At 37.0% G+C, this 14,184-nt stretch overlaps 1 protein-coding gene across 2 annotated transcripts; it reads right to left on the bottom strand.

Annotated features, from left to right (window-relative positions):
* Positions 1-482: 482 nt before the first annotated feature.
* Positions 483-13,775, bottom strand: dnpep (aspartyl aminopeptidase). Of its 2 annotated transcripts, XM_067582677.1 has the most exons (16): positions 13,642-13,683; positions 13,505-13,563; positions 13,123-13,213; positions 11,394-11,482; positions 10,101-10,214; positions 9,307-9,432; positions 8,733-8,857; positions 7,310-7,394; positions 6,706-6,813; positions 6,209-6,286; positions 5,689-5,769; positions 4,797-4,957; positions 4,316-4,355; positions 3,672-3,773; positions 1,683-1,850; positions 483-866 (listed from the first exon to the last, which is right to left on the bottom strand). In XM_067582677.1, the coding sequence occupies exons 3-16, from the start codon at positions 13,202-13,204 to the stop codon at positions 816-818; spliced, it is 1,410 nt and encodes a 469-aa protein (XP_067438778.1). In that variant the 5' UTR covers positions 13,205-13,213; positions 13,505-13,563; positions 13,642-13,683; the 3' UTR covers positions 483-815. The 2 variants fall into 2 exon arrangements, with proteins under 2 accessions (XP_067438778.1, XP_067438777.1); XM_067582676.1 differs by lacking the exon at positions 13,505-13,563 and having other exon boundaries at positions 13,642-13,775.
* Between the last annotated feature and the right edge of the window lie 409 nt (positions 13,776-14,184).

Below are 14,184 nucleotides of genomic sequence, written 5' to 3'. Positions count from 1 at the left end.
CTCTGACAGGCTCAACACAATATAATTATGAGCTTCAAAAGAATTATTTATTTATTATAAGCTGATTCAGTTATTTTTTTCACCTCCTGTATTTTCTCATTTCAGGGTATTTCACTCTGACAGGATCATCCACTCCTTTCTAAGACAAATAAAGTGATAAAACTCAAGAGTTAAGACTACATGACAGAGTGAAAACAGACATTTCTTGCAGTGTGGAGAGTTCCCATCTCCAGCCTCCTCACTCACTGCATCACGACGTGGCTCATGTGGATCTGAGGTTCACATCATTCTGACAAAAAAACACTCGGCAGAGCGGTAGACCTGCCTCCTCACATCGTTTTATTAAAACTGACGAGGTGAGATTCAGTTACAGCAGCATCTCCTGCCATCATTTGTATATTTACTAAACTTCAGATGAGACATTTTGCTTTGTTTTTGACAGAAAGAGGAGACGACACACAAACTCAAACACCAGACGAGTCTGAGAAAAACTTTTCAATATTTTATTATTTTCTAAACAATTTCAGTCTGTAAGAAAGATGAAGAAGTGTTTGCCTGATCTGTGTTTGAAAGTGATTTCCTTTATTGGGAGTATAATCACAGCGTGTTGGAGTTTCAAGTAAAAGTGCACAATATTGTGCACAATAGAGGAGTTTTAAAAAAAGGATTTGACATTTTCAGCACACATTTTCGATGTTACCCTTCTTTGCATCAATATGTGTTGAAACCTGGATGTACAGTATTACAAGTAGTGCAGCTTCAGGGTGAAAATAACACATGTGTTCCTTTATTTCCGTCAGTAATAGTCCCTGCTTCTAGTCGACGACCAGCGTGCTCCTCACTGTGGGGAACAACTCGAAGAAACCCTGCAGGAGGAAGCAGACAGGAAGTAGGATTGCACTTTAAAACAGACACAAAATTAAAGAAAATGTGACACATCTGCAGGAGATCTACATAAAAAGAATGCTTATAAATGAAAACACTGTGACTCATCTGTTATTCGAGTCATTTAATTCCTGAATTACTTGCAGACCTGACGAGATATGTGACTAACGTCCATCTGCAGGATTCATGCGTGATGCTTCAGTGTTAAGAAATACAAACCGAGGAGAAAAAGGTGGAAATGTTTTCCTCAAGATCTCCCTCTTCTCTCTGTTCTCTCTCGCTCGCTTTCTCTGTTTTCAGGGCGTTGGTTCAACAAAGTTTAAACGTAATATCATTAAATTAATTTCCATCCCTGATAGAAATGCCAGATCACCAAAACTGGATTGGCTGACACACATTGACCCATTCAGAAAGATCACGATGAGGGTTTGGCGTCACTCTGTCGGTCTGAATGTGGTGTAACAGTCCGAAACCCAAAGATATTCAATTTATAAAGATATTAAACAGAGAAAAGCAGCAAATTTGAGAAGCTGGAACCAGAGAATGTTTGGATCCAAACAGTTTTGCGATATATTCTAACTTTATGAAGCTCAGTTTTTGTCGAGACTGTCAGAGACATGTTGATTCAACTCAAAACAAAGGGAGAAATTACATTATTGCCTTTGTAGTGTTTGTTTGCAGTAACGTTTTGACTTCCTACTCTTGCAATCATCACCAAACAACCCTCTGCAGTGGCGTTCTCACCAGGAGCCTCCCACAGAGAGTGCAGGTGTGTTTGTTTCGCAGTTGAGGGTTACCTTGAAGAGGGAGGTGCTCTGCAGGACGCTGGAAGTGCAGCACATCTCCCTGATGGAGTGCATGGAGAGCTGCGGAGCTCCGATGTCGACCACGGGGACGCCGAGCCTGGCAGCCAGGATGGGTCCGATGGTGGTTCCACACGGGCTGTCGTTACGCACCATCACGTCCTGCAGGAGGAGGGGTCAGAGGTGATTAAAAATGACTGAAAACATCTGAATTTCTTTCATTTACTTCATTGTTTTCCAGAATAGATTTATTTAGTTGCTCAGTTTCAGCCTGTGTGCCCTCTAGTGGCCATCAGGAGGCTCTGCAGTGTCTACAAACAGCACTGAACCAGGATTCATCAGCTGTTCCCTCAGTCTTCAGGTCAAGTTGGAAACATCTTAACTATGACATGAACACTCCAACAGTGTAACGATTAACAGACATAAACCCAGAAGTCAGAAACTTTCTGACTTTTTGAGTTGGAAACATGTCAATTAAAAAGCTGCTCTGGTTGTTCAGAGTTACAAAACTACAACTAGCTCTGCAGAGGAATTAGAGAAAACATTACAAACAGATCAAGAACAGTAAAGTACAGCTTTAATTAGCTATATGAGTCAATAAAACATAAACCTGCATTGTATTTGTCCACCAGCTTCCTCATGTTGTTTGTTTTCTCGTTATTTCAATCTGGTCAAAGGACCACGGTTGAAAATTAGCCACTTGGCTAACACTGATGCTGATAAATGTGCATTGTTCATGTTAAAAAAATTAAATAAATATGCATCATCTGTTCTTAATTTTGTTGCTTCTTTCTTTTGTTGGTTAAGACTCAGATGTAAATGACTCATTTTCCTAAACCTCTTCAACATGATATAACTTCAACTTTTGTTGATATTAAAGTGATTCAGCATCTGCTAGTTTCATTAAGCCAAATTAAAAACAGAAAATACTGATGAAGAGATTTGGTGTTTGTAGATATACTGTAGATTAAGATCTAGTCATAAACAACAACATCTTTTTAACGTGATCAGGGAACAAAAACTTGGTTTATTTGCATTTTGTTGTTGTTTTAGTTGCGCCTTGTTGTGTAATTGTGTTGTAATGTTTTAACTGGAGGATTTCACAGATGTGAGTCTGCAGCTGCGACGTTGCTGAAGCTGCTCAGGTGTCTCTGCTGTTATTAAACCTCGGCTCAGCTTTTCACTGCGGGCGACACACACAACAACCTTTCCCCCGTTCTTCCTCCTTATCTCCCTCTCAGGGGTAATTCAGAGGTTTTGTTCGCAGGACTGGAAAAGGATAATGTATGTATCACGGTTCTTTTGTTCTCTTCAATCTCTTCCTTTTTCTCTTTTGTCGTGGTTTTTATTTTTTGTTCGGTTTATCTGAAGCAAAGCAGTGAATCGATATCTCACTTTACTGTTTTACAGCAATGTTTATAACATAAAGGAACATAATATGAACCCAAAATGTGTCTCATCATCATGTTTCCTTCACATTTTTTTTATTTAAAAAGTTCCTTTATTGACCACATATTTATGTCTTTTCTGAATGTGATTTTCATTAGTGTTTAAATGTCATTATGTCCAAAACAGATGATTCCTCACATTATAAACATATTGACTTGATGTTCTCAGTCAGATGAACACTGATTGATTGACTGAGAACAATCTTTGTTTTGTGACTTTCTGTCCATTTCTGACACTGTTGCATGCGTGTTAGTCTGTCACCATCTGTGCACCATCCTGTTTTCTTGTAATTACTGTTGATGAGCTGCTCTTGTTTTTGTTCCCGAGTCTTTATTTCACACATATAAATTCTTCTCTTTTCCTCTCTTCCGTCGTCCTGGAGCAGCACGGCGCGTTGCTAGGATGCTGCGTTCGCTGCCGAGTGACTCAAGACACACAAAGAAATGAAAAGCTGTCGAACCTCCGTCTGCAAACAATACATTCGTAGTCACACACACAAACACACACACACACACACACACACACACACAGTACCTGCAGAGGTACGTTGACCTGGCTGGCGACCTCTCTGATAACAGAGGCGGTGACGGCCGTGGTGGCGTAGCGCTGGTTGCTGTTGAACTTGATCACTGGACCCTGAAAGGAAAAAATGATATTGATAAAGGTGAATGACTCAGAACTCACACAAGATGTTATTAATATTACAAAACTTTATGATTTTAAGTAGCCCGAGTGTTTACATCGATGTTAATGTTTTTCTGAAAGTGAGGACAGTCTGTTGGAAATAAACGCAGCTGCTCATAATTGATTCTCAATTAATTTTGGTTGATGAATCATGAGACAGTTGAAACTATTGATGATCGATTAGCACGGTTATTAATCTGGAGTCACTGGAAACCAAAAAAAAAAAACCCAAAAATGCATCAATAATAAAAAGAAACATTATGTTTACATTGTTTTCAGTATTTTTACTTAAATAAGGAAGATTTTTAGGCAGCATCGATAAACAAAACTATCAAAATTTCAGCAAATATCAGATTTATAGTCAACGTACGTGAACCATGAGCCACATATGAAGCATTATAAACAGTATATGAGGCAGTTCAATGTCATAAATGTCTTTAAAAAACAGGTTTGTGTGTTTGTATGTTGTTATTTTTGATGACAGATCTCTTCACCTTGTGGAAAGCTGGTCGATGGTTCTCATCGTGTTTCTCCCTGAAAACAAGATCACAAGTTTTTATTAAAAGTGAAAAGAATTCAACTTTCTGCTGTTGATTCTTTATAATCTGAGATAAAAAAAGAACGACTGAACCATCATAATGTCTGATTAAATGATCTAAATGTCATTTTTTATTTCTTATATCTTCAGTTTCCTGCAGTATGTGTTTACATTTGTTTTATGTGCAACTGATGATAAAAATGACTGAATTTGAAGCTTTTTGATTGAGGATCAACTGTGATTCAGCAGTAAAATCACAATTATATGAAATAATGCATTAAATATAAAGTAAAGGAAAATGTCAGTTTGCATGATTTCTTCTGTATTTTTGAACCAGAACTTTTCTGTTCAGTATTTCTATAATAAAAACGTATTTTCATTCATCATTAAGGCTTCAGTCACTCTGCTGTGTTTCTTAGTGTGTCATTGTTACTGACTGGTAGTTCGGATGGACGGCGTGCGCCATGTCGGCGCTGATCATGAAGGAGAGCGGCGCCGCCTGCTGGAAGGCGGTGAGGTTAGACGGGGAGGCGGAGAGGCGGCTGAGGATGAGCTCCGTCAGGTTGGACTGAGCACCCTGAGCGCTCTCTGACCCCACCTGCAGGACACACACACATGGACACACACACACACTTCATGAAGGCTCAAACACACTTTTTAAAACATACAGATGATACTCTGCTCATATTCAAATGTCTTGTTTTGACCAACCAACAGTTAAAACCAAATATATTCAGTTTACAAAGATGTGAAACAGAGAAAAGCTGTAATTCTTCACATCTGAGAAGCTGGAAGCAGAGAATATTTTGCATTTTTGCTTCATAAATACTGACAAGATTAATCAATAAACTGTTAATCTCATTTCTGTGGATCAACAAATGGTTTAATCATTTCAGCGTTAGTTTCTGAAGCTTTTACTGAACATTATATTGATGTTTTTTAAGCCTTTGTTTCACTTCTTCCTCTGAAACTTCTCTTTTTTTTTCTCCTACAGACTCGAACGCGTCATCACAAGCTGACAGAAGAATGGAAACCACCTAAAAAGATCAACCACAGTTTCATTCTTTCTTCTTCTTTTGTTGATCGAAAATAAGTGAAACGTTCCAACACGACGGTCTGCAGGAATGAATCGGTTTGTTTGTACACTTGTTTCCCATTTTCCACAAGCTCTTATTCAGCCACATGATTACTAATCACTTGAAACAATTGTGTGCGAAAAAACACAAAGCAACAGCTGTTCGGGAGACACAACACGCCACGAACCAACTGCCACGAAGCGTTCAAAGTCACTTTTTTTCCCCCTCGTCAGACGAGTCGAGGAGATCTCACCTCCTCGTTGTCATACAGGGTGATCATGCGGACGTTGGGATCTTTAGCCAGAGAGTCTCCTAAGCAGGACTTCATCAGGCCCTGAGAGGAAACAGAGACAGAAAGAAGTGAGAACTGGACTGTTAAAACAAATGAAGCAGTCACTGCGATTAAACACATCACGAGATATTATAAAAACATCTGGATAAAGTCTTTGTTAGCCAACAAGCTAATTTAATTGGATGTTTTGTGACTTTTTTAAAGAGTAAAAAGACTAAAAAGACTTTAAGCTTACTGCAAATTATTCTCATTTTTATGAATTCAGCAGATGTTTGTTGGATTGTACAACAGTTGGGCTTTTAAAATAACCTCTATCATTGTTTTTAGACCAAACAACAGAAGAAGAAGACTTATAAATAACAATATTTGCTTCTGAGTCTCTGGATAAAACCTTCAGATAGTAAAGGATGAAAGTATTGAGGCTGCAGGTTAACGGGTACAGAGATGTGATTATGTTGTGATGTGTAGTACAGACTCTGACCTGCAGGGCGCAGTAGCAGCTGTGCAGGTTGTCCAGACGAGGAGCATAAATGAACTCTTCATACACACCTCCCAACGCCTGCAGAATGTAAAAATACACAAATTACAAACAGATCAACTGGATACAAATAATGCTTTCATGTAAAATAATAATAATAATAAGTCTCTCTATATATTTTACCCTGATTTATCACTTCCTCATTGTCTTAATGAGACAGACGCAGCTGTGTTTTGACATGTTTGCATTTCTGGATGTGATTTCTGTTTGTTTTACAGTTTTTCTTGGATGAAAGATGAGAAAACAAACAGGTCTGAGTGTTATAAATGTTACATTATTTATAAAAATACAACAACCTGCTAATTGAAATATATATCTGATGGTTTAGAGACTTAATCGTTCTTTCCCTGACAAAGTCTCGCATGGTTCGTTTTCAATTAGCCTGACTGAACTGGACAACAGGAAGTGACAGGAAGTTAATGGTTTATTTGCAGACTCACCGCAGGCTGCGTGTCGGTCAGACAGAGCTCAAAGTCCATCAGAGCTTCAGGTTGGACACCAAGCTCCGAACACAAGACCTTCACCAGAGCCGGGTGGTGTTTCTCCGCCTGAGGAGGGAAAACAAAACACTAAATAATCAGCTCGCAGTTTCAAATCACTTGTTTTTAACATTTTTTATTAACACAACCGATGAACAATCAGACATCACAGCTTAAACTAATATAATGTATTGATTCAGTAAGGAATATTTAGGTGATACAGCTTATGATTTCCTGACTTTATTTAACAATCTTTGTTGGTGTTTATGATATTATAAATGAAACTATGTAATATGAGTAAATCATTTTTCTATACAGTCAATTATTCAACCTTTTAAATCCTGGAAATCATCTTGATTACGTCTCTGATCTCTAAAAAGTTGAAGAACTGCTCATATATTTTGGGAGAAGAGAGTTTTCTCTGAAAATTTATAAAGAAAATGATAACTTCCTGCTATGTGTCGCATTAAAAACAAACCAATAAATGCTCTTTGGATTCAGGTTTTTATCCAGATCAGCATCTTAAATGTCAGAGAGTTAAATATGTGCGACTGTTGGTTTTTACCGTGTTGGCAGCACAGACGGCGTCTCCAGAAGATGCACTTCCTGTCTCCAGCTCCTCCTGGACGATAGTGGCGAGGATGGGTACGCTGAGATGAAAACACAAACAAACAAACAAACAAACCAACAAGTAAGTTTGGGCACAAACTCCACATTTAAAACCACATCTCATGTTCATTTACTGTTAAACATCCAATGTTTTGGTCCAATCGTGTAACGTTTTGTCCTTCAGTTCACATTTTAAATATTTAGAAAAATCACCCTTTTCCTACATGTTTTCTAAAACCACAATATAAAAAAATAATTATTAATTAAAATTTCTGGTGGCGCTTTATCTAACAGATCCCTTCATTTTACAGTTTTGCTGTTTAATTTTTAGGACGTTTTGCAGAAGGTTTGATGCAATTTGGTACAAATTATAAGAAAAAAGATGTTAATTTGCAAAAATTCTTTAAAGATTAGAATCTTAACAATTCTTTAGACAGAAAATACTTTGTTTTCAGTGTGTAGTTTGTGCATTAAATGATATATTAGCATATTAAGTCAGCACCATCCTCTCTGTAAAATGTCTTAAAAATTTACTACTAAATACCTGCAAAATTACCCAGAAAATTTCCAGATTTAGTGACATCCTTTTTCTACCCTGCTTATCCTTCAGTTCACACTTTAAATATTTAGAAAAATCACCCTTTTCCAACATGTTTACTAAAACCACAATATATAAAACATAATATTTAAAATTTCTGGTAACACTTTATCTAACAGGTCCTTTCATTTTACACAAATTTCCTGGAAATCTTCTGAGTTTTGCTGTTTAATTTTTAGAACGTTTTGCAGAAGGTTTGATGCAATTTGGTAAAAATTATAAGAAAAACCTGAAAAAAAGTATTGAGTTGGTTTATTAAAGTAAATACTGATTATATTTATGTTTGTATGTAGATGTTAATTTGCAAAAAATCTTTTTTAGACATAAAATACTTTGTTTTCAGTGTGTAGTTTTGTGCGTTTAATGATATATTAGCATATTAGGTCATCATCACCCTCTCTGTAAAACATCCTAAAAATTTACTACTAAATACCTGCAAAATTACCCAGAAAATTTCCAGGAAATTAGTATAAAACTAAAGGACCCGTAAAATGAAGAATTACCAAAGTATTTTCTGTTTGATCAAAATTTGTATCTCAGTTTCAAAATCATAATTATCAGTAGACATTCAACAAAACACTACAAGCTTAACCCTAACCCTAAGGGGTAGGGGTAGGATTTAGGGTTAGGGGTTAAGGGTTAGGGGTTGGGGGTTAGGGGTTAGGGGTCATGGTTTTGTATAATTTTATCTGTTGTTCTTTTTATTCTATTTCCATCTGAACTCAGTATAATTAATTTTCTCCTTTAATAATCCCTCTAAAGCTCAGTGTTTGTTACTGACAGGTGGTTTTCCTTGTTGGGGCCGAAGGAGTCGTTGATGTCTCTCTGCAGGTGGATCGCCAGGTGAGGGATCCTGAGCAGAGGTCTGGACACGTGGATCAACCGGTGGACCAGCCTGCTGTCACTCTGCAGGAGGACGACACACACACACACACACACACACACACACACACACACACACACACACACACACACACACACACACACACACACACACACATTTACACATTTTTAAGACTTTATTAACAGGTGTAGATCAGTTTAAATTCATTTTCACACAGATTTTATGTTTCGACAGATCAAAAAGTAGAAACAGGAGAAAAAAAAACTACTAAAAATGACTGAAAATGCAAAATGTTTATAATACAAATTACATTTCTAAATCCAACTTTGACCAGTTTTTCTATTTAAGAGAAAATTAAAACTGTCTCACAAAATACTTCAGTACAAATATCTAAAATTTTACCGATTATACTGTGAAAAAATGACCTGTCCTGTCAACCAGATGTGCATCAGACATCACTAGTTTTACTTAAACTGTGAATGAATCCAGACCACAGTAATAATCTTCGTACCTTCACCATAACGCGGCCGGCGATGGTCAAGTCGCGGTCGAACCAGGTGTTCCAGATGCCGCCGCCATAGCACTCAACCCCGACCTGCAGACAGCCCTGCTTCGTCTTCTTAGACCTCGGCTTCACCTGAACCACAGACAGTCAGAGAAACAATCTGATAAACACACTTCATATCCACTCAGGTTCATGTTCTGGGTCGGATGCTGAACTCTCAGATTGACATTAATATGAGAATAAACAACAGAACAGTTCTACGTTCACTGTCATCACTTAAAAAGGTCATCGTATACATCTCAAAACCAGCTGGTGTTAAATCTGTTGCGATAAAGTGACCAAACAGGTTATACTGGAAAACCTGTTGCAGCAGAGACGCTTTAATTGGGCAGTAATTAAAGTTAAAAGGAGACACTGTTATATAAGCTGCATGATCTGACTCCTAATAAATGTGATGCACTTACAATAAAAAGAAAAATGTTTTTATTTTTTAAAGTTACTTTCGATTTTCTGCATCATAGCGCAGCGTTTGGAGTCAAGACGCTTTCAGACTTTGGCTTCTACACGTCCAAACGTCTCATATTTAACACATTAATATTAAAAACTATTCCTCATGCACGACTCTTAGTATTATTAGTGTATCTTCACTCCGGGGAATTCTGTCTCCTCATATTTCGACTTCCCCGTCAAGACGTTAATTAAATGTGTTCAGAGTTTTTTTCGGGCTGCTCTGTGGGGATGTTAAGAAAAGTCAAAAAAGGTCGATATGATTGACAGGTGGAAGTGGGGCGGGCTCTCACCCTGAGGCAGGGACTGTCTGTGTGGGCCCCGACCATGGAGAAGCCGTTTCCTGGCAGGTAGTGTCCGCCCACGGCGAAGGCGATGAGGCTGGAGAAGTTCCTGGTCACAAAGTACTGCGGAGAGAAGACGACGGAAATTAAATATTATGGACAAAGTTTCTCATCTGACACTTAAAATTAGTGCTCAAATGATACCTGCATTTGATACGCAGATCTAGAAAAAATAAGACTATTTGTATGGTTTTGCTCGCAGCCAATCACAGCAAGCGTTCTTCTATTTAATGTGACGTGTGATTGGCTCACAGCAGCTGCAACCCAAACAGTCTGTGGTGGTGAAAACAAGTGTTGTGTGTTTGACAGAGTTTGACAGTATGTTTATACTACACACCTGTCGACTGTAGAACTGTATTGGTGTCAGTATGACTTTAAGGGTCTGGTGTTGTAATTGTTTTACTTAAAGTCAATTTAAAATAAAACATATTCCTTTTGAAACTCCTCATTCTCTATAATTTATAACTTTTTTTGTGAAAAGTCTTTTAGTTTTATTGGTGTTTGATAAACTTTCCAAAGATTTCAAATCCTGCAACTTGTCTCATTTTCATCTTTGAGGTTTCACATATATAAAATACACACTTTGACCTGAAAACATGAAGACCTGATGCGATATTTGTGTTTAAAACCCTTTAAGACCAGGTGCGACGTTCATGTGCTTCCCCCTTTAGAGCCGGATGCAACGTGAGAGTTTTATATGATGTCATCGTTTTTAAGACACATGACCGATGTAACGCATCGTGATTTGCTGAAATACACGAAGGGAAGGCGACATGCATTATGGGATGCCCGGCCTCAAACAATGCTTTAGGTTTAGGTCATAATGGGTTAATATACTGATGGATAATTTAAAAGCTTTCGAGCTGTAAAACTGACTTAAATTACATGATAAGTATTTATAAATACTTATTCAACAAATCCCATTAAAAACCCAAAAAGTTCACTTAAAAAAAGTCCCCAACAAACACTTTATTTCTTCCTGTTTAGGTACGTTTGTTACAGTGGGCAGCAGATTTAGGAAATCACTACTGTAAACCTTTTTTATTTAAATTAAACTATATATTTATGAGCCATTTTTAAAGCTTCAGATCTTCAGTAGGAACCAGAGGTCCCAGTATGTTGTTGGTTTTGGTCTTTTTCACAGAATTTATTGACCAAATATACAGTTTAACCTGCTTCATCCTCTAACAACGAGCTCGTGTGTCCTTTTGATCCTTTGACCTTCCTTTAACCTTGACTCACCTTGCTGGACGGTTTGATGTCCCACTGCTCCGACTCCTTCAGCTCGATGAATCCCGCCTCCAACAGACGCCGCTTGCATTCTTCGACCACTGCGAGGGAGGAAAACGAAGAGGAAAATCTTCACGTCAGCCATGTTTCTCTTCTCTCTCTGAAGGTTTTTGTAAAAGTCAAACTGATTTTTCACAGAAGCTGAAATTAGTTTCACCAGTTTGGCTACGTGGAAATAAAAAGACCTTAATTTGTTGCCATTTTTCATGAATTTTCACCTTTTCAGCTCTGAAACTGAAGGAAAAAGAGACTTTGTGGCTTTTCTCTGTTTAAAAACTCATCTTTTGTTTTAACCTCTTGTTTGGGAAACAACTGCAATAAACTACAAGTGTTGTACTATTGAACTTCATTTGTATTAAAGTTATGATCATTAAACACTTTATTTCAGCACTTTGCACTGTGACCTCTGAAGAAACTCTTTCTTATCTCTTATCTCGAGCTCAAAGTCGTCCGTCAACCTAAAAAAAACCTACACATCTCACTTTCTAAACGCTGACAGACGCACATCTCTTTGTCCTTATCAGATACGACTTATCTGTCCTGTTATTAAATCATATAAATAAAAGCATTGATTCAGTAAACAGAACTCTAATAAAATATGAGCTTTAAAATTAATCCTCAACGGTTCCTGTGATGCCTTTTTGGTCCAAGAGTTTTGCAGGAAAAAACAGTTGTTGAATTAATAAGCAAATCCGGATGATTTGATAAAATGTACAAAAGACAACGAGTCACATATTAAACAGCAAACTGCCAGAAGAATGACAGGATGAGTTTTTATGTTTTAATTTTAGAGGAATGTTAAATGAAACATAAAATTAGTTGTAAAGAATCAACAAGGAGCTTCGTTTCTAAATTAGATGTTGATATTAGCTGAAACTGATCTGAAACTATTTTTTTAATAAGTGAATTATTGTTTCAGTCTTTTTTTTTTAGCAAAAAAAAGCCAAAATTTCACCGTGAAATGTGACTGTTTGATGCTTTTGTTCGTTGTATATGAGAATAAACTGAATATTCTGTGGTTTGGTTGAATAAAATGACACTTTCTAATATGTTGACTTAAGTTTTGATGAATTTTGATGGCAGTTTTTACTTTTGTCTGACATTTTATAGACTAAAAATGAATTAATCGATTAAGCGCGAAAACAATCGGCAGATTAATTGATAACAGAAATAACCTATAGTTGCAGCCCTAATTGATTATTTTTTACATTTCTGTCCCAATTTTCTGTCACTTCGCATCAGAAGATCATGAATTAAGCAATTTGAAAATTTACCTAAAAAAAACCAAAGAAAACAGCAGCTGACAGTTTAAATCAATGAGCGGGATTTTACATTTTTACATTAATGTGATGATTTGTTTGGTATTTTATTTACTGGATAACTACAAACCGACATTCCTGTCCAGAAACTTAAATATATCAAGACAAATATCAATATGTTGAGATAAAATTACAAATATCATGATACAGAATTTAGTCTCAATGCCTCAAAATGTATTTTTAATAAAAGCAAACATATAGTTCACCCTAAAAAGATACATTTCCAATATATATACATATACAGATATATATAATTTTAATGGTTAATGTGTGTGACCAGTCTAGTACAGGATGGGAAGTGTTGGTTTTGGGATAAAAGATGTAAAATTAAAGGATAAATCCGTAGTTTTTTCTGACTTTACCGTGATATGGAGACACTCCTCTGTTAACAAACTGCAGGAACTCTTTGGCAGCGGACTGCACGGCATCTTTGGAGCTCTTCATGATCAAAGACTGAAGGAAAAACAGCAAAAAAAATCAAGTGTCAAACGTTCAGAATCACCACAAGGAATGAGACAGCAAAGCCACCAGCTAACCACTTAAGACTAGTTCCAACATCGGACACAGCCGTATAAAGAGCTCAGCTTTCTACTTTCCGATAAGCCAGAAATACATACAAATACACTTCTGCTTAGTTATATTAAAGCAGTTAAAAAATTAAAAATTGGTTTTCTCCAGAGCAGGAAACTGCCCACTTGTCCGATAAAGGATGCACCAGCTCTTAGCTAATCTTTGCTAGCTAACCTGTACGACACTCGAGCTTTCCGTCTGTTGTTCTTTGCTCCTCTTCTTCTTCTGCGGGACTGAGTCAAAGCAGCTTTAGGTGAAGGAGCAGCAGCTCCACATCCCGAGGAAACAATAATCATTTTTACGAGACTTACCTGCATTAATTGGACTTTGAAACTCTAAACTCCAGCGGAGAGAAACAGGAAACACAAACAGACACGGATCAGCTGACAGCAGCAGACAGAAGTAATCAGTGTTTTCAGACGCAGCGCCACAGCGACACCTAGTGGTCAGGCGGTGTAATTACAACACGCACATTATTTTATATTACAGATTTACTCTGCAAATTTTATTAAGAAAATTATAAATAAAATAGATTTTATGTTTATTTGTTTACACATATGCAAAATATGCAAACTGCTCTAAACATAAACAGCAGGAAACTATTAATTGCTCTCTGCATACACTGTTTACTCCTGGTGAACATTATGTACATTTAATTTAATTGACTTCAATTTAAAATTTATAAAAGTATATTTTACGTTTTTTTTTTTTTATTGTAAATTCTTTCTATCTTGTTTCTATTATTTAGCATTACTTCATTTTTGAGTATATTTTTGACTGTTTTGTACCACAACACCAGGGCAATTTCCTTATGTGTGCAAACCCACTTGGCAATAAACCTGATTCTGATTCTG

The sequence above is a fragment of the Thunnus thynnus genome, chromosome 24 (assembly GCF_963924715.1).
Source record: "Thunnus thynnus chromosome 24, fThuThy2.1, whole genome shotgun sequence".
Lineage (NCBI taxonomy): Eukaryota > Metazoa > Chordata > Actinopteri > Scombriformes > Scombridae > Thunnus > Thunnus thynnus.
This window is presented reverse-complemented; position numbering and strand designations above follow the sequence as displayed.